The sequence below is a fragment of the Stigmatopora argus genome, chromosome 3 (genome assembly GCF_051989625.1).
Source record: "Stigmatopora argus isolate UIUO_Sarg chromosome 3, RoL_Sarg_1.0, whole genome shotgun sequence".
NCBI lineage: Eukaryota > Metazoa > Chordata > Actinopteri > Syngnathiformes > Syngnathidae > Stigmatopora > Stigmatopora argus.
In genome coordinates this window covers 21,695,201-21,719,064 of record NC_135389.1, presented here as the reverse complement: position 1 = coordinate 21,719,064, position 23,864 = coordinate 21,695,201, and the positions used below count along the sequence as shown (strand labels likewise).

The 23,864-nt window shown below is 40.8% G+C and overlaps 1 protein-coding gene across 10 annotated transcripts in view; it reads left to right on the top strand.

Annotated features, from left to right (window-relative positions):
* srpk2 (SRSF protein kinase 2) overlaps positions 1-23,864 on the top strand; it is a 37,732-nt gene that overhangs the window by 8,786 nt on the left and 5,082 nt on the right. For 5 of the 10 annotated variants that reach the window (XM_077597079.1, XM_077597078.1, XM_077597085.1 and 2 more), the window contains 12 exons: positions 14,233-14,384; positions 15,751-15,859; positions 16,910-16,997; positions 17,072-17,159; positions 17,893-17,999; positions 18,115-18,280; positions 19,542-19,582; positions 19,696-20,146; positions 21,333-22,250; positions 22,565-22,665; positions 23,357-23,464; positions 23,545-23,614. In XM_077597079.1, the coding sequence (XP_077453205.1) occupies positions 14,233-14,384; positions 15,751-15,859; positions 16,910-16,997; positions 17,072-17,159; positions 17,893-17,999; positions 18,115-18,280; positions 19,542-19,582; positions 19,696-20,146; positions 21,333-22,250; positions 22,565-22,665; positions 23,357-23,464; positions 23,545-23,614 (2,399 nt within the window). Of the gene's footprint in view, positions 1-662; positions 1,225-14,232; positions 14,385-15,750; positions 15,860-16,909; positions 16,998-17,071; positions 17,160-17,892; positions 18,000-18,114; positions 18,281-19,541; positions 19,583-19,695; positions 20,147-21,332; positions 22,251-22,564; positions 22,666-23,356; positions 23,465-23,544; positions 23,615-23,864 lie in introns of those variants that run through there. The other 5 variants (XM_077597081.1, XM_077597087.1, XM_077597086.1 and 2 more) reach the window with 3 other exon arrangements.

The window sequence follows — 23,864 nt, the reverse complement described above, 5'->3', positions numbered from 1 at the left end:
TGTGATTCAGATATTTCTTAGGCCAGCAGAGAAGGCCTTGAAGGCCCTGACGGCACACCACTGCAAAAACATGCTAGCTGGTTTAATACTCTAATTGCCTAACCCTAGCTATGATTGGTTGTCCGTATCCTTATGGCTTGCGATTGGCTGGATGCCAATTCAGGGTGTCCCCCATCTAGGATAGGCTCTGGTGGTTCAGAAAATGAATGGATGTTCCATTTTGAATTTGTCTTTTTGTAATAAATGACAAATGATAAATAATACAGTGGCTGTGATTGAAAGTTTAAACGGATTGGACGTATAGTAGTGATGAATTGGATAACTTTATTCATCCACATGAATGGACGTCTTTCACTGTTAATGATTAAAACAAAATAAAACTTGATTAAAACATGATTCAAATTAAACCCAGCCACCTTAATACGCGTTGTTTTGAACCTACTCGTTTGTAAAAGCGTGAAGAAGTCCGCGAGGTAAGACTATTTTAGTAGGTCAAATTGAAGCAACCGAAGAAATGTCTGTTGCAAAATGGCCGCCAGTTTGTCACCTCTAGGCCATCTAGCTGTACATATGAACAGAACAAGTCGGAGGTGGAGAAAGGGGAGGGGACAACGAGTGCGCCAGAAGGAAAAATGCATTTATTTCCCTGTTGCTGTCACAAGGCAACACCCCTCCACGCGTGCACGCAGTGGAATGTTCCACCGGACTCGGCGCGCTGTTGTTGTGCAGAGCTGCAGAAGGCCATACACGAGCTTCGGAGAAAACCAAACGAGGAGCAGGAACCACACTTGGACGTGGATGGAAGTCTTATTTTTGTTGTTGGAACGGGTCTCCCTTTCACCAAACTGGTGGACCAGGAACGGAAGGAGGAGCAGTAAAAGGAGCGATCCAAGGTGAAGGAGTAGAAGGAAGGACGGGAGGGAGGAAGAAAAGGAAGTACTAGTCAGAAGCGCCTGGCTGACAACACCGGTTCTGTCAGCATCTTTAAGCACATTGCTTGGTTTTTTTTGTCCTCCATCCTCCTTGGAGAACGTGGACAGAAGAGGAGGAGGGGAAGATAATAACCCACTCCTCTCCTTTCACTCAGACGCACATCAGCAAGATCCAAAGACCAAGGGGGGGTGGAAAGCGTCTCCTCAGTTTGCTTTCGGTCCCTCGGTCAGCGAGCGGCTAACAGGCACCGCTCATGTCAGTGAACTCGGAGAAATCCTCGTCCCCGGAAAGGTAACCGACCACCTCCGTCCTTCTCTTCTCCTCGTGTCCGCCAGCAGCATGTCGTCCCTCATGTTACCGTATGAGAGCACCTCGCATGCTTCGGGCCTTCACGTTCCTGGTCGTCTGCTGGTTTTCTTCATTGTCTGCCTAAAACAAAACCCAATAATAACAACAACAACGCGGCGGTGCATGACGGAAAACTGCATCTTTATTTAACGCACGCGGAGCTTTGTCTCGCTCACAAATACACAAACACACAAATTACGCACGCACAAATACCAACCGTCCATTTTCTGTTTGTCCTGTTCAGGGTCATGGGGTGCTGGAGTCGAACTCTGATTTCCTGATTTAGGCCAATCACAGTCTGTCACATACTATTAAAAAAAAGAGGATGAATCCCAACTTGATGATGATTGGGTCTCCAGTCAGCAAGTTTTTGTAAACAATAAACACTCCTAATTGTCTTTATCACGTCCTTTTTAGGTCATTGCAAATCGTGCGTTTGTGGATTTTGAAGAGAATTTGTTGTCCACTAGTGTTAGTTTGACCTCATATCTATTTTTACATATGATCATAGAACACTAATAATTACAAACATGTGCTTTTTCGGCTCGTTGAAGACTAGAGATAACCAAAACATGGATATTACCTCATTTGCTGTCATTGATGGTGGTAGTTGTCCAATCCATTTGAGCAGGAGGGCTGGCAGTGATACATAAATTTGGTAGCCTCTCTGAAGATGTGGACAGTAGACTCATTGAAAGAATGTAAATGTATTTAATATTGACAAATGCATGATTAATGCAAGCTGTGAACCACTGAAAAGCAATGTTAGCAAAATATAAGATTATATTGTTAGCAAAAATATGCTAATTGGAGAATACATTTCTACTCAACTCTGTTAGACTAATTCATGATACGATGTCTAAAACAATACAACTTAGTTGAGTTCACCGAAGGCTAGTGTCATGGATAGAAAAGACACGTGTGTTTTTGTAAACATCAAAGACCCGCTATTGTCTTAATTGAGTCTTAACTGAAGCTAATTAATGATCGGTGTCTAAAAAATACAACTTAGTTGAATTAACCGAAGGCTAGTGTCATGGATAGGCAAGACACGTGTTTTGTAAACATCAAAGACTTGCTAGTGTCTTAATTGAGTCTTAACTGAAGCTAATTAATGATGCGTGTAAAAAAATACAACTTAGTTGTGTTAACTAAAGGCTAGTGTCATGGATAGACAAGACACGTGTGTTTTTGTGAACATCAAAGACCCGCTATTGTCTTAATTGAGTCTTAATTTAAGATAATTAATGAGCGGTGTCTAAAAAATACAACTTAGTTGAATTAACCAAATGCTAGTGTCATAGATAGGCAAGACACGTGTGTTTTTGTGAACATCAAAGACTCACTATTGTCCTAATTGAGTCTTAACTGAAGCTTATAAACTCAAGTAAGGGGATTTTGAAGACACCGAAAACATTTCCATCTTTAATTAACGTACTGTGCTGAAACATCCGTGTCTTTGTAAACATCAAAGACAAGAATAACCGTTCAAAGAACCGAGTTAGCGTGAAGTCAAAGAGCAAAAGGAAAATGCAATTAGACGAGACACAAAGCGTCAGCAAGACTGTCAACGCGGGTCAACATTAGCGATGCTAGCCTAACCCGTTTAAACCAACTAGCTCCCCTCGGTGCCTAGCATCGGACCAAGCATCTTCTCAAGCGAGCCGTACGCGGCGTGGAGCGCCGTGTGGCGGACAAAGCGGCTGATTGAACATTCTCAGCTGCTCTATTTCATAACAGACAAAGACGGGAATGACGGGGGCTTCTCCCGACGAACGGCGGCGGGTAAATGTAGCTACAATCACATATTTGTGTCCCACATTCGACTCGGACCTTGATACACTTTCTGGCATGGATTGTAAACACAGATTCTTCTTTCAATCTCAACGGTAGGTTCATCGAAGACGAAATTGTGACCGTGAGTTGGAAGAAGTCTAATATGCTCTAGTCCCCAATCTGAAATGTACACGTTTGGGGGGTATATTACCATATTTTCTCGCATACACGCCGTATTTGTTGTTTAAAAAAAATGATGACTGAATCCAGGGTACTGCTTATATGCGCACAAGTTAGACTTAACACCATAACGCAAGACAGCAGGGCCGATATGGTCATTTATTTCAAAATAGAGAAAAGAAACAGCTAAACAAAATTTATTTTGATGTCTATGAATGAAATTCAACGGAAAAAAAATGTATCTTGCATAAAACGGGAAAAACTCACTTATTTTTGCCTGCCATTGCTAGCTCAGGGGGCCGCCATCTTACTTGGGGATGACAAACTAGACCGCTATGCACACACTTCCTGGTTGCACTGCTCACTTGACTTCCTTTTTTAATTTGTCTACGTGCAGGTAACACGCTTTCGGAATGCGCAATCCAGCAGACGATCTTTTCGATTCATACAAAATCTCAGAAATACCCTGTGACTTCGATGATTTTTCTTAAGATGTTCCCTTCAAAGTAACACATTTATACTCCCAATTAAAACCATCAATATGGAGGTGAAAATTGTGAATCAATGGGCGGCTTATCCGCGAGAAATTGTAAAATTCAACGATTTTAAGGCAATTTTAAGGGTACGGCTTATACGTGGAGGCGGCTAATATGCGAGAAAATACAGTAGGGTTTTTTTTTTTTCAATAGTTCATTCCTGCAAAGAAATAAACAAGACAAGGAGCAATTGAACTCGCTCAGATTTTTAGCTAGCACGCGTCTACTCTGCTTTAAACAACTAGCGTGTCGTCGAAAAGAAAGCGAGCGTGCTACTTTCAAAATATAAGGTTGCAAAATGCATAACTTATTTACATTGCGTTCCGAAATGAATCGTCAAATGAATGAATGAGTCGATTATGATGCAAAAAAATGTCATTCCATAACCCATTATTTGAAGTCGAACAGTGCAACAACACACTTAGACAAGCAAACTAACAACAATGACATTTGTACATCAAAAAACGTAAAGCAGTTCACATAGTTAGTTGTAGAACTGTAAAACTTTGTTTCCATATACCTCTTACGCTACCTTTCATCACTATAATTTTAATAAAAGTCATACTTACAGACATCTTTTTTCAGTTTTAAACAAGTTACACATTGAATGAAAGGTCATCTGAGAACAGCAATCCAGGCTCGGTCATGGGAAGAATTAGATTTGTAAATCACGACATCAGATGTAGTATGAATCTTCGCAAAAAGACCCGAAACAGTCGATTAAACCGAATCGATAGGAATCTGCCTACATCGCCGCTTCGGCTTTCCATCCCGCCATTGTTTGGCTCACGGTCTTCTGACTGTAATTAAGAGTTAAGTGGTAGTCCATTGTTGCCTGGCAATTCTTGGCCTAGAGCTAGCTACACTAAATGTAGCGATGCCTTGCAGCATCCAATAACAAGACCGCTTTGTGTCTGTTTTCTCCACACACGAATCCACTGGTTTTGGGGGATCGTGACTGCGCGGGGGTCATGAGTTTTCGTCCCTGTGGTGTTCTTAAAATAACCAACAAAGATTTACTCATTACTGCAATACTACAGTGTGGAAAGGAGACAATTTGGGTTGTTGTACTTGCTTACCTAACAGAAGATTCATGGTTATTTTCAGAACTTGGAAAAAAATGGTTGAAAATTCTGGTTTCTCCAGCAGGTGTCCTAATCTAAAATTTGCTGCATTTAAATCAAGTGGATTGAAAATAGACCGGCTCACCTTTTTTGGTACTTTACGTTCTGCGTCAAACCGTTGAAGTTTAAAACTTACTTGTGCGCTAGCTAGATCGCTTTTAAAAAAAACATACTTTTTTTTAAACACTCTTTCCCATACAAAAGTTGTAATACGACGTACACAATTTGAAATCATCAAAAAATGTCTAAAATACAGAAAAAAACGGATAAATTGACAGGTATGTACCTAGCTGGCTAGCTATATAGGGAGCTAAGTAGGTACATACCTGTCAACTTACAGTTTTTTCTATATTTTAGACATTTTTTGATCATTTGAAATTGTGTACGCCGTATTACAACTTTTGTATTACAAATGAAATGATTCTGTCCAACTTATTCTTTTTTTAATGTAGTACCTACTTGGCTCCCTAGCTAGCTAGCTAGCTATATAGGATAAGTTGACCGGTATGTACCTACTTAGCTCCCTAGCTAGCTAGCTATATAGGGCTAGCTAGCTATATAGGGAGCTAAGTAGGTACATACCTGTCAACTTATCTTTTTTTTTTCTGTATTTTAGACATTTTTTGATCATTTCAAATCGTGTACGCCATATTACAACTTTTTTATGGGGAAAATGTTTTAAAGTACGTTTCTTTTGTAAAAGCGATCTCGTTTTAGCCATTTTGGCTCTAATCCGGATCGTCTCAGTCACTGGTAGCAGGCGAAAACGTCATTTTCGAATGCTAATATTTGAAATGATCAAAAAATGTCTAAAATACAGAAAAAATGAATACGTTGACAAGTATGTACCTACTTGGCTCCCTATATAGCTAGCTATATCTCATTGCTAGATTATATAGCTAGCTAGCTAGCTAGGGAGCTAAGTAGGTACATACCTGTCAATTTATTCGTTTTTTTCTGTATTTTAGAAATTTTTTGATCATTTCAAATTGTGTACGCCGTATTACAACTTTTGTATGTGAAAAATTGTTTTAAGTTTACTTTGTATAAACTCCATGCTTGTGTCTATAACGCCCATCTGTGCCGAAGACGGAGAGGTTTTGCGCCGTTTGCCCGGAGTAAGACCGAACAGATCGGTCGACTTATGTGTGTCAGAACAAATGATCTGATGGCTGGATGAACTGTTTTTAAAAGAAAAATGAGGTTTTATTTATATTGAAGGAATGTTATAACTTTTGTAATGTTGACTTCTTCACAATCTGTAATTTCTTCTGTTTTTGCCATGTTCAGTTGGGTATAGGTTGGTGGATTAGTCACCAAATCCTAGTGATGGATGGATGGATAAGGTCTCGAAAGTAAATATATGTAATATATAACCCATGTCAAAAACAAAGTCCTGCTTTTTTCAGACTGAAAAATGCACCAGTGTATGAGTCGCACCAACCAAAGAATACACAATGAAGAAGAAAAAAAATAAATGTAAGACACACTATAGTAGAAGTTGGATTTTTGGGAAGACAAGTTTTGGATTTTAACAGAAACCAAAAACAAACATGGTCGAGTGAGTGGTAGAAAAATGATTATTTAATTCATTCCCGCTTAATTGAATGTCTAAAAACATCTCATTTGTTATGTACATTGGCATAAAATAAAGCACAATAAGAGTATATATAAATTTAATATAAGAATATACAGTTGAAATAGATTGATAGATAGACATTTGAATTAAATAATAAAAATGTAACTGCAACTATTAGCAATGCAATTCTCCAAACACCCTTAAAAATGTCATTGCTTTCAAAATAAAATGAAAAATAAATGTAATCTACAAATAAAAGGTGGAAAAATAATATGGTAGACTGACTACATTAAAACAAGAATCCATTGGACAGAATCCTTTTATTTGTAATTCGATTCAAGTACGATAAAAGCAAAATTCAATTTAGTCAAAACGCCGTATGGGGAAGTTACAAAATAAATTGAAATGAATTTAATTTAATGAACGGCAAGTGAAATACAATTCAAATGGGAATATAGCAAAAAATGAAATGAAATTCCAATCAAGTCAAACGAAAATAAAATAAAACCTAAATTAAGCAAGACAAAATGTTTTTTTTTTGTAGTTGTACCAGCAACAACTTTTGAGGCAACACAGACGTCTCAATTAAAGATGCTGTGCGCATGTTAATCAGTAATGGGAATAAGTACGAGAACTGGACACTCCGCCGAGTGGCACGCAGTCGCCATGGCGATACACCTGATCTAACGCACCAGGCGTCTCAGCCGGGCTACTTAACCGGGTTCAAAGGTCACCTCGCATCAATCTTGCTAGAAAAACACTGGACGGAAACTCTTCACATTAACTTTCAATTTTTTTTGTGGAATTTTCTTCAGTATCATGTCGTCGATTAGCATCTAACATGCCGGTCGTGACTGTCGCTATGCGTAAATACAGAGTTGAGAATGTGCGCTACGTACGGAGAGCAAAGTGCGCCACAAAATGGAAGAAATAGCCAGCGGGTATGTTTGCAGATCCCTTGAATGCGTGGCTAATGGTTTTTGCGCTATTGTTGCATGTAGCGCACGCTTTCATTGGATTCGGTCATTACTAGCTAGCACTAGAATTTTTTTAAAATCTGTTTTGAGTAGCATTTTCAGTGGCATTGATGATTATTTTGAGCTAAGGGGCTGTGAGCCAATGATTGCTTTCGGACCTTCCAGTTCAATGAGATTGGACGTCTAGTGTCCTCAATGAATGGAAAATACAGCAAATGACAATATGTAAACGCCCTGCTTTGTATAGACTAAAGAAATGTTGAGAATTGTTAACTGCTTTCACTTAAAGACGTCAAATTTGTTTGTTTTGTTCAGTATTTTAAGAAACAACAAACCCGAAACACTTCAATTACATGTAGTTCTGGTCAAATTTGTTTCTGGTAATATATAACAATGTATAAGATACAATTTCATTGAAACACATTACAGTAATCCCTCGAATATCGCGGTTAATGTTGACCAAACATGGCCGCAATAATTGAAAAATTGCAAAGAAGGGTCATCCCGATTATAACTTTTTTCTTTCTTTCAGTGCTTAGTCCTAGTAGCTAGAGTAGCTTCTGCTTACGAGTTTCAACGTGGATTTTCTCATTTTAATGAAATAAAAAAAATAAAAACTTAAACAAATAACTTTTAAAAAAAAAGATTAATAGTGGGTAACAAGGGGAAGTATTTTGTTTGGCACTCGTGCTTAGCAGAAGTTGCTCATGTTAGCATTGCTAATACAAAACATCTACTGGTGGCCGAGGACTGCGTCAGTCTTGCGCTGCTTTTATTTCCCTACCATGCTAATTTTTTTCCTGATGAGCAGGTTTTATTGCACAATTTGACTGCGGCCAGTCGTTTTTGCATGTGCCGCAGGGTTTTGCATGTCTCTCGCTAATCATTAGATCGTCCGTTTTCCGAGCGTCTGTCGAGTCCATAGCCTACGTGTATGGTCTCGTGTCCGTCAATTTAGCATTGACACTACCCCAGCGCCTTATAATCATTTTTTTTTTCATTACACTCTTTTGCATGGATTTTCTCCTTGATACTCATTGATTAGCAACGACGTAACAATGTTGTCAAAAGAATGCAAAGACTTTTTGTACTTTCAAAGTGGTGAAATGACTAAAAAAGGCACACGTTTTCATGTATGTTGACTTTTAAATTCGGAGCATGGCTCTCAAGGATTAACATTTAAAAAATATGAATTGACTATGGCTCTTTCAATCAAAAAGGTTCCCGACCCCTGGTCTAAGGCAAAGGTGTCAAACTCGGGTTGGTTTGCGGGCCGTATTAACGTCAACTTGATTTCACGTGGGCCAGACCATTTTAGATGTAATATTTAGATTTTTTTTTTAATAAATGGATTAAAGAACTGGGTTAAAATCCCTGAATATTCATTTTTTTATAGATCTAAAACAATGTTTATTGTAGCTTTTTAAAAATATATTTTTAGATTTTACAAAATGATTTTTGAACTAAAAACACAGAAAAAATGGATTAAAAAATGACAATTATTGATTTAAAAGGGGGAAAATAAGGAAATATAATATACATCTATATCCATCATTTTAATTTGATCCTAAAACAGAAAGTAGGCACTCATAATTTACTTTCTCGGGCCACACAAAATGATGCGGCGGGCCAGATTTGGCCCCCTGGCCGCCACTTTGACACATGTGATCTAAGGTATACACCCCCACTCCCGTGAAAGAAAATCCTGCCTTACAGCAAAGCCCGCACTCTTGAGGGAACGCCAACGACAGGATGACATAGTACCTTAATTCCGCGTCGGCGCAATTCATACAGAGGCCAATAAAAAAAACTCTGGGGCATCCCAGCTTGAGCCAGTGGCGTAAAATGGCCTGATGTATCTTTTATACATCTTTGTTCGGACAGGCATCGGGGGTGATAAACCCACCGGCGGGTGTATGCAGTGGGGGAGTCGCACGTGGGCATTTTTAAGTGAAAATAGTGTCAGGTCTAGGGTCTGAACTCAAGACAAACCTTTTCGGAGTAGAGCGGGCAGGGAATGAGTCAGCTGTCCCGCCGACTCGGGCCGCGATGGAGACGCTCGGAGAATGAAAAAATGGCTGGCGCGCAAATCAATGGGAGACCTTTGGAATGCTTGGCGGACCCGAAGGACGCCGACGGCGCCCATCCCACGCCTTAAGGCTGAAAACGGAGGATGCGCTAGTTGCTGAGGAAAAAATATACTGGAGTTACCTAGGTAATAACGGCACGTATTCAAAAGATGAGTCATCGCGTTTGAACCAAGTAACGCCAAGGACACTTGCCTATTTAAATGCGTGGGGGAGATTTACTTGGCTGACATTAACAATTAATTTATTTGAGATATTTTTGACTAAACACTCATAGTAGGTAGAAGAAATTAGCATATGAAATGTGGGCTAGTTTTGTTAGATATCTGTCAGAGGTTGGTCATTTAGATGTGGATACAGTTTTTGTAGATACTTGATACTCGTGCGCTAGCTAGCTAAATCGCTTTTACAAAAAAACTTTCCCATACAAAAGTTGTTATACGGCATGCATAATTTGAAATGATAAAAAAATGTCCAAGATACAGAAAAAACGGATTAGTTGACAGGTATGTACCTATCTATCTAGCTAGCTAGCTAGCTATATAGGAGCTAAGTAGGTACATACCTGTCAACTTATCGTTTTTTTCCCCTGTATTTTAGACATTTTTTGATCATTTCAAATTGTGTACGCCATATTACAAGTTTTCTATTACAATTGAAAGGATTATGTCCAAATGATTCTTTTTGTAATGTAGTACCTACTTAGCTCCCTTGCTAGCTATATAAGATAAGTTGACAGGCATGTGCATACTTAGCTCCCTATATAGCTAGCTATATCTCATTGCTAGATTATATAGCTAGCTAGCTAGGAGCTAAGTAGGTACATACCTGTCAACTTATCATTTTTTCTGTATTTTAGACATTTTTTGATCATTTCAAATTGTGTACGCTGTATTACAACTTTTGTATGAGAAAAAATGTTTTTAAAAAAAGTGTTTTTTGTAAAAGCAATCTCGTTTGACCCATTTGGGCTCTAATCCGGATCGTCTCAATCACTGGTAGCAGCCAAACGTCATTTTCGACTGCTAATATTGTCATGCTTTAAGCATGATATGTGCACGCGTGTTTGTCACTTCCACCTTTTGACTATATAAATATAGCGCGTCAGCAAGCAATGTACTCAGACAGTCAAGCTGTCAGCATCATACAGCGACATCTACTGAATCTTGAATTTAGTCTATCCAAAATTTTAGACTTGAGTGCACCCTATGTAAATAAATATGTGCCGCGTTGGATTTGTGCAGGTTTTTATTGCTTAATAAGGGGAATTGCAATCATTAATAAGGGGAGGAATTAGCTGAGGTTGAAAGGTATAACGTTTGCCTAATAGCAAATTGTATTTTTATTTATTTTTTTTATACTGAGGGTTAAACCGGCTTTGACAAAAACTACGTCCATCCTAGTGACAATGCATTCTTGCCCGGGCACCATATTTGTGTTTTAAAAGCTCTGCCTGTTTATACGGTAAATCTTAAAAGTTGTTTTGACATTTTGGGCCGTGCCCTGCCCAGTCAGCATTTAACGGCAGTCAAACTGCTCACTCGTGGGATTCTGATGCAGGACGATTGGCAAAGAGGCCTTTGTGTTCGTGTCATCATCGTCACACACCCTTAAGAATCGTTAAGTGTTTCTGCCGTAAACAAGACGCCTTTTTTTCCCTGTAAGACTAACAATAGTACATGTGGTTGCCAGGTTTGGTTATTTCGCAAATCTTTCAATAGATGCCTTTGCAGGGTGTGTCTGAGATGGACTGGAATCCGCTCATTTTCTCCTAACTGGCTGTCACGGAAAATTGAATTGTCATCCGTTATCGTCTGACGCCATCATTCAATGCGCTTCGTCGCTAGCCGAAGACAAAAAAAAAGACAGCAATTTGACCTCGGACTTGATAGATGGCTAAATCTCATTGCTAGATCATCAAGAAATATTTCTCCTTGGCTTTTTCGCCGGGTGTTGGCAAATATTTGTACGTCTGGTGGAGGACTCGTTGATAATAGACGCCGTAAGATTCGTCGTTTGGATGTTTGTTGACGTGCAAGGCGGGTCCGGTTGAGGAATTTAAAATGGGACAATGTCAGATCTGGCAACCTCGGCCAATTGCCCCCTTATTAATGATTGCAATTTCCCTAATTAAGCGATAATAAATAAATATACTCGCATAGGGCGCGCTTGAGTGTAAAAATGTTTTCCAAAGTGGACTGGGTGCCCAATCAGTCGGTGCGCCTTTTTTATTCACTCTATTTAAGATTCTGTAGATGTCGCTGATGGCTTGACTGTCTAAGTACATTGCTTGCCGACGCGCTATATTTGTATAGCGAATAGGCAGACGTGACTGTTGTTACAAAAAAATGTACTTAAAAAAATCCCTTACATAAGTCTACACCAAGGGTGTCAGACTCCGGTTGGTTCGCGGGCCGCTTTAACGTCAACTTGATTTCACGTGGGCCAGACTATTTTAGATATAATATTTAGATATATTTTTTTATAAATGTATTAAAAGAACTGGATTAAAAGCCCTGAATATTCAGCTTTTTATAGATCTAAAACAATGTTTATTTTAGCTTTTTTTAAACTATATTTTTAGATTTTACAAAATGATTTTTGAACTAAAAACACAGAAATAATGGATTTAAAAAGTACAATTATTGATTTAAAAGGGGGAAAATCAGGAAATTTAATATACTTCTATACTCTTCATTTTAATTTGATCCTAAAACAGAAAGTCGGCACTCATGATTTACTTTCCCGGGCCACACAAAATGATGCGGCGGGCCAGATTTGGCCCCTGGGCCGCCACTTTGACACATGTGGTCTACACAATTTGAAATGACTAAAAAACGTATAAAATACAGGAAAACGTATGCGTTGCCAGGTATGCAATGCGAACGTGTCTCTGAATCATTGTAATGTTTAGTCAGTACGGACGGCCCTTCGTTTTTGGAAGGTCAATCACCCTGAGGGTAGGACAAAAACCAGAGCTAATGACCGTCGCTATGGCTACTGTGTAAACATTTAGTTGAGAAGTTAATTGCCTCTCCTCAGTCCCCATTAGAAGATGAGGAAGTCGTTAGCACTTGTTGGGATGCGCTGATTGGCACTGCGGGATCGCATGACTGAAGATATCTTTTTTTTCATAATAGAACGCATTCCTGACTTCTGTTTTGCCTCGATACAAAAAAGGAAATAGACTGTCTCAAGGCTTCACAGAACTGGATTGATACATAAATTGGTCAAGCAATTTTTTTTATCAATATCACCGTCTTTAGGAGGAAATAATATTTTTAATTCAGATATTTGAAATGTTCTCGCAACAAAACGATCCAAAAAGTCAATTTGATATGCGCATAACATGAAATAAAGCAAATTTTCCGAGCCGCTTATCGTCGTGGGGGTGCTGAAGCCCATCCCTAGCCAACAGCCGAAATTGGTTGGGCGGCCAATCACAGGGCACATGAATAATAACAATCAAACATGCACACACACACAAACTTACAGAGAATTTGTCTTTAACGAGCTAGCTTAGCATGCATGTTTTTTGGGATGTGGTTGGAAACCGGACGGAGCACCCGGAGAAAACGTTTAACGCTCGACGTACCTGATCGCCCAGAAGCCACCACCCCCATAACCCAGCACCCCTCTTTGGTTGCGTTGCCGTAGCAACTGCAGCGAGAGAGGCTCCATCCATCGTTTGTGACTGCCGTTAAAAGCAGCTCTGGCTTTGCGTTGAGATTTACATTTCCATTTTTAAGGATGATGGAATTCACAAAGCAGGTTTAAAATGTGCTATTCAAGAATTTGGTGCATCTAGTTCGAGGGGTGGGCACTGTCTATTAGCATATATGTATATATTAGTAAATATTTGCCGTTTTTTATTATTATTTGTTGTCTGGTGATGTTGCTTTTAACTCACCAAGCCCCTTTTTTTATTCACCAATTCAGCAAACTGATTTTTTTCCACCAAATCTAATTTAAAGGGACATACAACACCTAGTTTAAATGTGAAAAATATGATTTTAAATGTATGTAAGAACACAAATGGTGAATTTGGAAGGCGTCTAATAAGACGTCCAATCCATTTGAACTGCTAGCCTCTTTTACTCAAACTGGATTCAACAACTATATTCTTTTTCTGAACTGCTTTATCCTCACTAGGTTCACAGGGGGTGCTGGAGCCTATCCCAGCTGACTTTGGGCCAGAAGCATGGGACACCCTGAATTGGTGGCCAGCCAATCGTAGGGCACAAGAAGACAAACAACCAATCACTCATAGCTAGGGGCAATTTAGAGTGTCTAATTAGCCTAGCATGGATGTGTGAGGAAACCGGAGTACCTGGAGAAAACCCACGCAGGCCCAGGGAGAACGAGCAAACTCCACACAGGTGGACCCACCTGGATTCGATCCCAAGACCCCAGAACTGTGAGGCCGATGCGCTAACTAACTGCCTGAACAAATAACTACATTCAACAATGAAACTTTAACTTGACTACTAATCTTATCAGTAAATTGAGACTGATGACATCACTTCCTGGTCTTTGGGTTCCCACCTGTCATCCACACACACAAAAACAAGTTCTTATTTAGTCTGAGTCAGACTGGCGAATGCGTCACAGCCACAAAAGAAGAAAGAAACAAGACTTGAGGCAATCCTTTTTTTTTCTTATTTTTCTTTTCTTTTTTTTTGTGACGGGCAGGCCTGAGACGCAGCAGAAAGCCTCGGCGAGTGTCCCTCCTCCCCCGCCGCCCCCTCCGCCTCCCCCTGAGCCGGCGGGGCCCCCGGAGCCGGAGGAGGAGATCCTGGGCTCCGACGATGAGGAGCAGGAGGACCCAGCGGACTACTGTAAAGGTCAGGACAACAACAAAAAAACATTAAAAAAAAACATGTATACTCTATTAACATCTTGTAGCGATCCAGATATAGCACGGGTGTCAAACCCAAGGCCCGGGGGCCATTATCCTACCTGTCTGCTCATTTGTGCGGTCCGCAAATTAAATCATGATCACATTTCTTGGGGGCTAAAATTAAATGTCTATATCAGGGGTGTCAGACTCGGGTTGGTTCGCGGGCCGCTTTAATGTCAACTTGATTTCACGTGGGCCGGACCATTTTAGATATAATATTTAGAATTTTTTTTTAGAAATTGATTAAAAGAACTGGATTAAAATCCCTGAATATTCCGTTTTTTTATAGATCTAAAACAATGTTTATTTTAGCTTTTTTAAATATTATTTTTAGATTTTCCAAAAGGATTTTTAAACTAAAAACACAGAAAAAATTATTAAAAAATTACAATTATTGATTTAAAAAGGGGAAAATTAGGAAATTTAATATACATCTATACTCTTCATTTTAATTTAATCCTAAAACTGAAAGTCGGCACTCATGATTTACTTTCCCGGGCCACATTTGGCCCCTGGGACGCCACTTTGACACATGTGGTCTATATACTACCAAGAAATTTTCAGGATTACAAACATTAAAAGCAAATTTATATTAAAAATCTACGGTTTTTGTTTCATTTCCAAATCTAAATGAGTCAAATCAAATCATTTTTAAATATTAACATTAATATAAGCTTACAAATGTAAAGACTTCATTAATTTAAAAAAAAATCATTTGAAATATTCAAGAATATTTTCCATTTCTGGCCTTATTTGTCTTTCAATTAAAAATCTAAATGAAAGCACAAAAATTTAAAATGAATAAAATAAATATTTACATTAGTAAATCAAATTGAGCAATATAGCCCTGCCATTTTGAAATGCACAATGGCTCTAAATTAATGAAAATTAATTTAAATGAATGAAAATGATGAAAATCGATCAAAATTTATTGATGGATCATCGATTACCTTTATAAGAAAAGAGAATATGAAATATGATTTCCAAAAATATTTTTGTTCTGTTCTGCAATAAAGAAGAAAAAAAAACTCCCTCCTCTTCCAGTATAAAAAGTAAAGAATTTTGACATGAATCTTTATTTGTATAAATTTGCCTTCAAAGCAAATATTGCCATGCAATATGAAATAAATAAAATAATCAACTTGGTCTGGAACTAGCCTTCATCTCGCAACAGCGCCCCTTTCTCTGTTTTGGTTGGTTGGTGTAATTACAGTTTAACATGATGGAATTTTTATCAAAAGTTTTTATTATCGTAGACAAAAAAATATTTCACAATAATTAAATCTATCTTTTTCTTTTATTTGTCTCAGGAGGCTACCATCCGGTCAAGATCGGGGATTTGTTCAACGCCAGGTACCATGTGATAAGGAAGTTGGGCTGGGGCCATTTTTCCACAGTATGGCTGTGCTGGGACATACAGTGAGTAAAAGTGCATTTTTCACTCCAAAAAAAAACTTTTTTTTGTAGTGCAACACGATCCAAGTGTCAGCTTTCAAACATTGACACCCAAGTGAATTTATTCGTCAACCGTTGGTGTTAATTACAGCAACGCGAGTCCGTCCGGCCACTCGGCGTAAGCTTACATGAAGTCACCCGTCCTTTTCGTCAATAAATAACCATCGCTGCATAGATTTATTGTTTTAATGATCCACTTTAGCACAAACCAAACAGAAAAACCTCCCCAGTAACAATGGATTAAAAATCGCTTTTAGTTTAGGCACTTTTGGAAGTCATATTTCAAAATGTTAAATGTAAAAAGATGTCTGTTGATTTTGAGACATTTTTCTGCTTATTATAAGCTATTTTTGCTCATTTGAAGACATTTAAATATTATTTTAAAAACTATTGGGTAGGTGACTGTTTGGTCATTAAAAAAAGTAAATATTAGGACTTATTCTTGTGATTTTTCAGTGATAAACACTATATTTTTTCAATTTAAGTGATCTTAAATTCATCTTGAATTATTGAAATGAAAACAATGCTTAAAAAACGATTTTCATGGCATGAATGCAAACAAACACAAATACATTCGTACCTCTACTTACAAAATTAATTGGTTCCAAGACTTTTTTGTAACTTGAAAATGTTGTAAGTAGAGGTGTACTTCATATGTAAATTCTCTAATTCGTTCCCCGAAAGCCGTCCACTTTGTACCACATTTTAGACTTTTACGTGTGTGTGTGAACATTTGTGACACGTTGCATTTATACAGTTTTCAACCGCTTAATAAGGAATTCAAAATAAAATAACGAATAAGGAAATGCATTTACTTTTTGGGGGTTTTCGTATCTCGACTCACTCATTTGCATATAAAAAAATGTCATAACCTAAAACTTTCGTACCAAGAGGCATTTGTAAGTAGAGGTATGCCTGTAAAAAATCACACCTATTTTTTTCTTAGTTGTATTTGACTTCTCGCATGCCATAATAGGTAAAAGATGTCTAATTCATTTATTTCAATGCAAAAAGAGTGAAGAACTTTGTGGCCATGAAGGTGGTAAAGAGTGCCCAGCACTACACCGAGACGGCCTTGGATGAGATCAAACTGCTGCGATGCGTAAGTGCGTGTTCGCTTCTCTTGTTCTTCTCCACTTCTGCCTTCATCTTTTTTCTTCTTTTTTTTCCCTTCAGGTGAGGGAGAGCGACCCCGCCGACCCCAACAAGGACATGGTGGTCCAGCTGATAGATGACTTCAAGATCTCGGGCGTCAACGGCATTCGTATCCTGCTCGCCGTTTCAAAATTATCGTTTTGTATTTGTATTGTGATCTTTAAATTATTGCACGATCTGCTGAGTCTAGCACACGTGTCAAAGTGGCGGCTCGGGGCCAAATCTGGTCCGCCGCATCATTTTGTGTGGCCCGGGAAAGTAAATGATGAGTGCCGACTTTCTGTTTTAGGATTAAATTAAAGTGGAGTATAGATGTATATTAAATTTCCTGATTTTCCCCCCTTTTAAATCAATAATTGTCATTTTTTAAATCACATTTTCTGTGTTTTTAGTTCAAAAATCATTTTGTAAAATCTAAAAATATATTAAAAAAAAGCTAAAATAAACATTGTTTTAGATCTATAAAAACTGAATATTCAGGCCCTTTAATCCAGTTCTTTTAATCAATTTATTTAAAAAAATCTAAATATTATATCTAAAATGGTCCGGCCCACATGAAATCGAGTTGACGTTAGAGCGAACCAACCCGAGTCTGACACCCTTGGCCTAGCATATCTTTAAATGACTTGTTTAAGTTTAAGATGCTGCTTTAGAGTGTTGGTTAAGCTATTTTTGCCACCAAGTTGGTTGTTTTTGGTCACGAACTTGCTCCATGTAATCCGTTCTCAATGACCATATATATATCATAGCTGTTGTGCTCCAAGGTCGTTCCACGCCGTCTTTATGATAAAACAAATGTTTGACAGCTGTTATGTATGTCTTTAACCCGATTATTGGTCCAGATGTGTGCATGGTCTTCGAAGTACTCGGTCACCACCTGCTCAAGTGGATCATCAAGTCCAACTACCAAGGCCTTCCGCTGCCATGCGTCAAGAGCATCATCAAACAGGTGAGGAAAGGAATCCCAGGCCAAAAAAAACATAAGTAAACTTTCTCATTGACGGCAAAAGACGTCCTGGGCGGAGTTAAAAAAATGTGACTGCACCTTGGTAACTTGCGCACAGGTCTTGCAGGGGCTGGACTACCTTCACACCAAATGTAAAATCATCCACACGGACATCAAGCCCGAGAACATCCTCATGTGCGTGGACGACACCTTTGTGAGGCGCATGGCCATGGAAGCCACCGAGTGGCAGAAAGCTGGCGCGCCGCCCCCTTCCGGGTCGGCAGGTATGGCCCCAAATCAAATGCTTTTTCTATTTCGCACCTCACTCATCACAATTGCGCAGTATTTCTATTGTCGCTGGCTAGGAATGTATGTTTTTTCTTGCTCTTTGGCGCCCCCTACAGTCTAGAAGTGCACCTTGTCCAATTCGTATGGGATGGCTTGTGGTAAAACGGAATACAGTAATACTTCAACATATGAGCAATTTGAGATAAGAGTAAAATTTTGAGCAGATATTTATCTTGAGATACGAGACAAAATTTGATATACGAGGGGACGCGAGAGGCTGCTCATAAGAACATCATGGCCACTGTCTTTCCCGTTGCAACTCCCTTGTGTAATGTTTCTACGACACAGGTGTCAAAGTGGTGGCCTGGGGGCCAAATCTGGCCCGCCGCATCATTTTGTGTGGCCCAGGAAAGTAAATCACGAGTAAAAAACTGAATATTCAGCGAATAATACCAGTTGTTTTAATCTATTTATAAAAAAAAAATCAAAATAATATATCTAAAATGGTCCGGCCCACGTGAAATCAGGTTGACGTTAAAGCGGCCCGCGAACCAACCCGAGTCTGACACCCTTGCTCTACGAGCACTGGGTAGTGTTTTTTTTCCCCGTTAGTCAGTGCAGAATAGCGGAGCTTGTTCGCTAATACGAGAGGAGTATATACTACTTCTCGTTGGCAAGTGGTCGTGCGTTATCCTATTGTGAGGACATTTGTGTGCATCATTTTCGGAATATTTTGAAGGGAATAGAAAAGCAAACAACCCTCGATAGGTTGCATCTGAAAGTCAGGGTGGAGGCGGGGCCAATAGAGCCAACCCGGGAGACGAAAGGTATCAAAATGTCAAACAAAATTAGAATTACGTTTTTTTTTAGTGTAAGGTTAGATGAAATTTATTTGTGAGTGTGTCTGCAGAGTAATCCAAGTTCATTTCAATTTGTTGATGTTATGTTATGAGCACGTTGCCGTGCAAAAAGACTCGGTTACGCTATCTCCGGTAAAAAAAAAAAAACGGCCCGTTGCTCGTAGATATCTTTACGCGAGGGAGATGCGGCAAACCTTCTCGTATGCTCGTATCTCAAGGGCAAAATTGGCTCGGAACACTCAGATTTTGGGACACTGGTATGTCAAGATATTACCGTACGTGAGTCGTTCACACCCGCTTTTTTTTTCGTTTGGCGTTGTGTATAAAGTTGCTCTCTCTGGTTGAGTTGCGTCTTGAAGGTGTCTGATGATTGTTTCTCCTTGTGTGTGTGTGTCAGTTAGCACAGCCCCGCAGATCAAACCGGTGAGTACAACCGATGTGAGTATGACGTGAGAGGACGACACACGCAAACACGCTCGGGACGCCCGCCGAGACGCGCGTCTCTCCCGCTTTTCTATTCGAACGGCCTTTTCCCCGCTTTTGCTCCAAAGGTGGGGAAGATCTCCAAGAACAAGAAGAAGAAGATGAAAAAGAAGCAGAAGCGACAGGCCGAGCTGCTGGAGAAGAGGATGCTGGAAATCGAGGCCTTGGAGAGGGAGGCGGAGAAGAAGGACGGGAGGGTCAATGAGGAGGAGTGTGGTGAGGACGAGGAGGAGGAGGAAGAGGAGGAGGAGGAGGAAGAAGAAGAGGAGGAGGAGGATGAAGAGGAGGAGCCAAGGAAGGAAGAGGAGGAGCCAGGGAAGGCCAAGCCAGAGACTCCACCCGCTCCGACTTCGGCGCCTCCTGAAACGACGCCGGCATCGACACCAACGCCGCCGCCGCCGCCGGGCCCCGCCGTGGCCCCCGGAGAGAGCGACGAGGACGACGGGGAGGATGACGGGGAGGACGACGAAGAGGAGAGAGAAGGTGGCGAGAGGCCCGCCAGGTTGACCAATCATACATGTGAGTGGAACGTGTTTCCAGTTGGATTGCGATGGGTTAACACAGGGTTGGGCAAACTTTTGGGCCCGGAGGGGCCACATTGACTTAAAAAATTTGACAGGCGGGCCGGGTCAGCACAAGATACGATACATATAAAAAACTGCATCCGTTAACAGTACATATGAAACATAAACAGAAAAAAGGACTAAAGTATGAACATACTCATCACTCATGTGGGATTTATGGGGTGCTTTCTTGGTTTTCATCAGACTAAAGGTCTGTTCACACAGATATGTAGAGCCAAATAACACCAGAATCCTCTGTGCCATCTTCTGGATGTTTGGACATTTGGCTGCACTCAATGAAGCCTAAAACTCAGAGACTTTCAGGGAGTTGAACTTGTCACATTGGAGATCAATCAGTTCCAACTGCAACTCCTGTGGAACCGTTTCCAGGTCTTGTGAGAAAGGAAATGACACCAGCTGTCAATTTTTCCAAAATCACAAAACTGAAGGCAGAATTGCTCATGCAGGTCATCCAATGATTTCCTGTATTTTGACCGAATTTTTTTTAAAATAATAATTTGGACAACGTCGGCGGGCCGGATTAAAAGGCCTAGCGGGCCGTATATGGCCCGCGGGCCGTAGTTTGCCCATGTCTGGGTTAACATCTCTGATTTTGATGAGGGTCAACACATTGGTGACACGTTTCCCCAAAAGTCAAGAGATGAGATACCTGATTTGTTGATGTTTTTAAAAATAATAATAGTAATAAAATTTCAATAAAAAATTATTTCTGAATAAACTCTCACCTCCAAAAGTTTGACTGGGTGAGGTTGGCTTTAAAAAGGCAATCTTTTTAATTCTGCTTTTTAGCTCTTATTTTCTCAAATTTACTGGAGGAAGAAAACAATTTCCTGGCCAATCTGCACAAAATCCCAAAATATCATCTTTCTAATGTTTGTCCAAGTTTCCAGTTGCATCTTTCCAACCAAATCATCAAGTCAGTCGCATGAAAAATTGAACACAATATAATATAACCTTCATGATTGAAATAATTTTTAGTGGAACTTTAGTAAGATGGGCTTCAAACCCCCAAACGCTTGTGATGCTAGCGAGTCATTGCTAGCTACATTTACTAAAAGTCTCCCAACTTGTCTCATGGTCTTCATCCACCGGATCGTTGACCCTCCTCGCCACTTTTTCAGGCGCCGCGCACGACGACCAGGCCGACGGCGAGGGAGCGAACGACCCCCGCGTCGTCGGTGAGGTGCGGGGCGAAGACGCGGAGAAGAAGGGGGAAGAGGAAGAGCAGGAGCAGGAGGAGGGAGAGGATGATGATGAGGAGGAGGAGGAGGAGGAGGCCACGCCCGTGGCTGAAAAAGAAGCCCCCATCCCTCCCGCCAACGGAGATTGGACACAGACGGGAGAGCCGGAAGGGGAGGAAAAGGAGGGACCGAAAGAGCCGGAGGTGGAGAAGAAGAAGGAGGAAGAGGAGGAGACGCCGGAGAGCGTCGATGGCGAGGACAAAGAAAATGAGCTTTGTGGAAAGGAGATGGGGAAGACGGAAGAAGAGAAGGAAGAGGAGGCGAAGGTGGAAGAGGAGGCAGAGGTGGTGGAGGAAGAGGAGGAAGAAGAAGAGGAGGAGGAGGACGACGACGAAGACGACACTACTACTACCGTTGACCTCCTCACGGACGACGGCTCGCACGCCGACAAAGCCGAGTCGGTCAAAATCAACGGCCACGTCCTGCTGGCCCCGGAAGAGGCGGACGAGCAAGAGCCCTCGCCGTCCACGCCTGAACCCACGCCCGAGCCCACCCCCACGCCCGAGCCCCTCCTCTGCCCCCTAGTGGAGTCGGAACTCAGCTACACCGACAGAGACCTCTCGCTCAGCTCCGGCTACGAGATGTTCAACGGCGAGGTGGGCGAGCCGGGATTGGCCAACGGCGAGCGGGCCCGGCCGCCCGCGCCGCTCTTTCCCGACTTGCCCCTGGATCCCGAGCCGGGGGGCCACACCGGCGGGGGGACGGGCGACAGCGCGGCGGGGAGGTCGCCCGACGGACCCGCCGTGGCCGACCGCAGCCGCACCGTGTCGTCTTCCAGCACGGGAGACGCCCCCAAAGGTACGAGTTTGTTGGCCTCAAGAAATAAGCTTGATATAATTCAGTGCTTTCATACATTTATGTCGTTAAATAACAGTATCTTCACTAACATTACAATTTTGGATCACTTTTGCATTCCACAAACAAGAAATTATCAATTATTCTCTGGAATCACATTTGTGCCCCAAAAAAAAACTCACAACCTGGCAACCCAAAATTAAGATTAAAGCAAAATAATGCAACTCAACAAGTAAGCAAAGTCACCTGAAAAGTCATTAAAATGTCCCTTTTTTAACATTCTCAATATCCAAAGTTTTTTGACCCTCCGTTTCCAGTACGAGCCCGAGCCGCGGACCTCCTGATCAACCCGCTGGACCCACGCAACGCCGATTCCATCCGAGTGAAAATCGCAGATCTCGGCAACGCCTGCTGGGTGGTAAGAACACAACGTCTCCTATTTATGGCGATGGCCATCAATTAATGTATTTTTTCGCATATTAGCCGCCTCCGCGTATAAGCCGCACCCTTAAAATGGCCTTAAAATCGTTGAATTTGACAATTTCCCTTGTATAAGCCGCCCTGATTCACAATTTTCCACCTCCATATTCATAGTTTTAATAGGGAGTACAAATGTGTTATTTTAAGAAAAGTATTTCTGAGATACTGCATGAATCGAAAGCATCAAGATGGCGGCGCCCTGAGTTTTTTTTTCACATTTTATGCAAGCTATGTTTTTTTTTGTTCTTGAATTTCATTCATAGACGTCAAAATATATATTTTTTGCGTTTAATCTGTTTATCTTTACTCTATTTTGAAATATATATGACCGTATCGGCCGCATTGTCTTGCGTTATGGCGTTTCGTCTTGCATGTCAAATCTAATGTATGCACATATAAGCCGTGCACTTGATTCAGTCATCATTTTTTTAATGCGAGAAAATACGGTACGTCTTAACAGGATGCTTGATTATATATAATCAACTTTTTACGTTGCCATGAACGGCGTGTTTCCACCCCACCTGGTGCCCGTAGTCGGCCGGGATAGGCTCCAGCACCCCCCGCCTCGACCCATGTGAGGATAAAGTGTCTCAGAAAAATGAATGAATGTATGAGCCGTTGTTTTCCAGCACAAGCACTTTACGGAAGACATCCAGACCAGACAGTACCGCTCCATCGAAGTGCTGATAGGAGCCGGCTACAGCACCCCCGCCGACATCTGGAGCACCGCCTGCATGGTAAATAAAGCCAGCCAGGCGCTCCATACGGGCACCGTTTAACCACCGCGCCATCTTGCTTTTTTTTGTGTGCGCCGCAGGCTTTCGAGCTGGCCACGGGCGACTACCTGTTCGAACCCCATTCGGGGGAGGACTATTCGCGGGATGAGGGTGAGGATCAACGCACCCACAAAAAAAAATTCACATGTTACATTTTTTTGCAATAGGGCATCATAGTGCCAAAGTTGCGTTAAAATGATGGATGGTTTTCTCAAAAATAGCCTTCTTACAGGTATGAAAAACCAGGAAAAGTATGATGTTAAATTATTAATGCAAAAATATTGAATCCTTTTGATAGGAAATGGTGTTCCCGGATGATAATAAGCAATAATAATAATAGTCAAGCAATTTCTGCTTACTT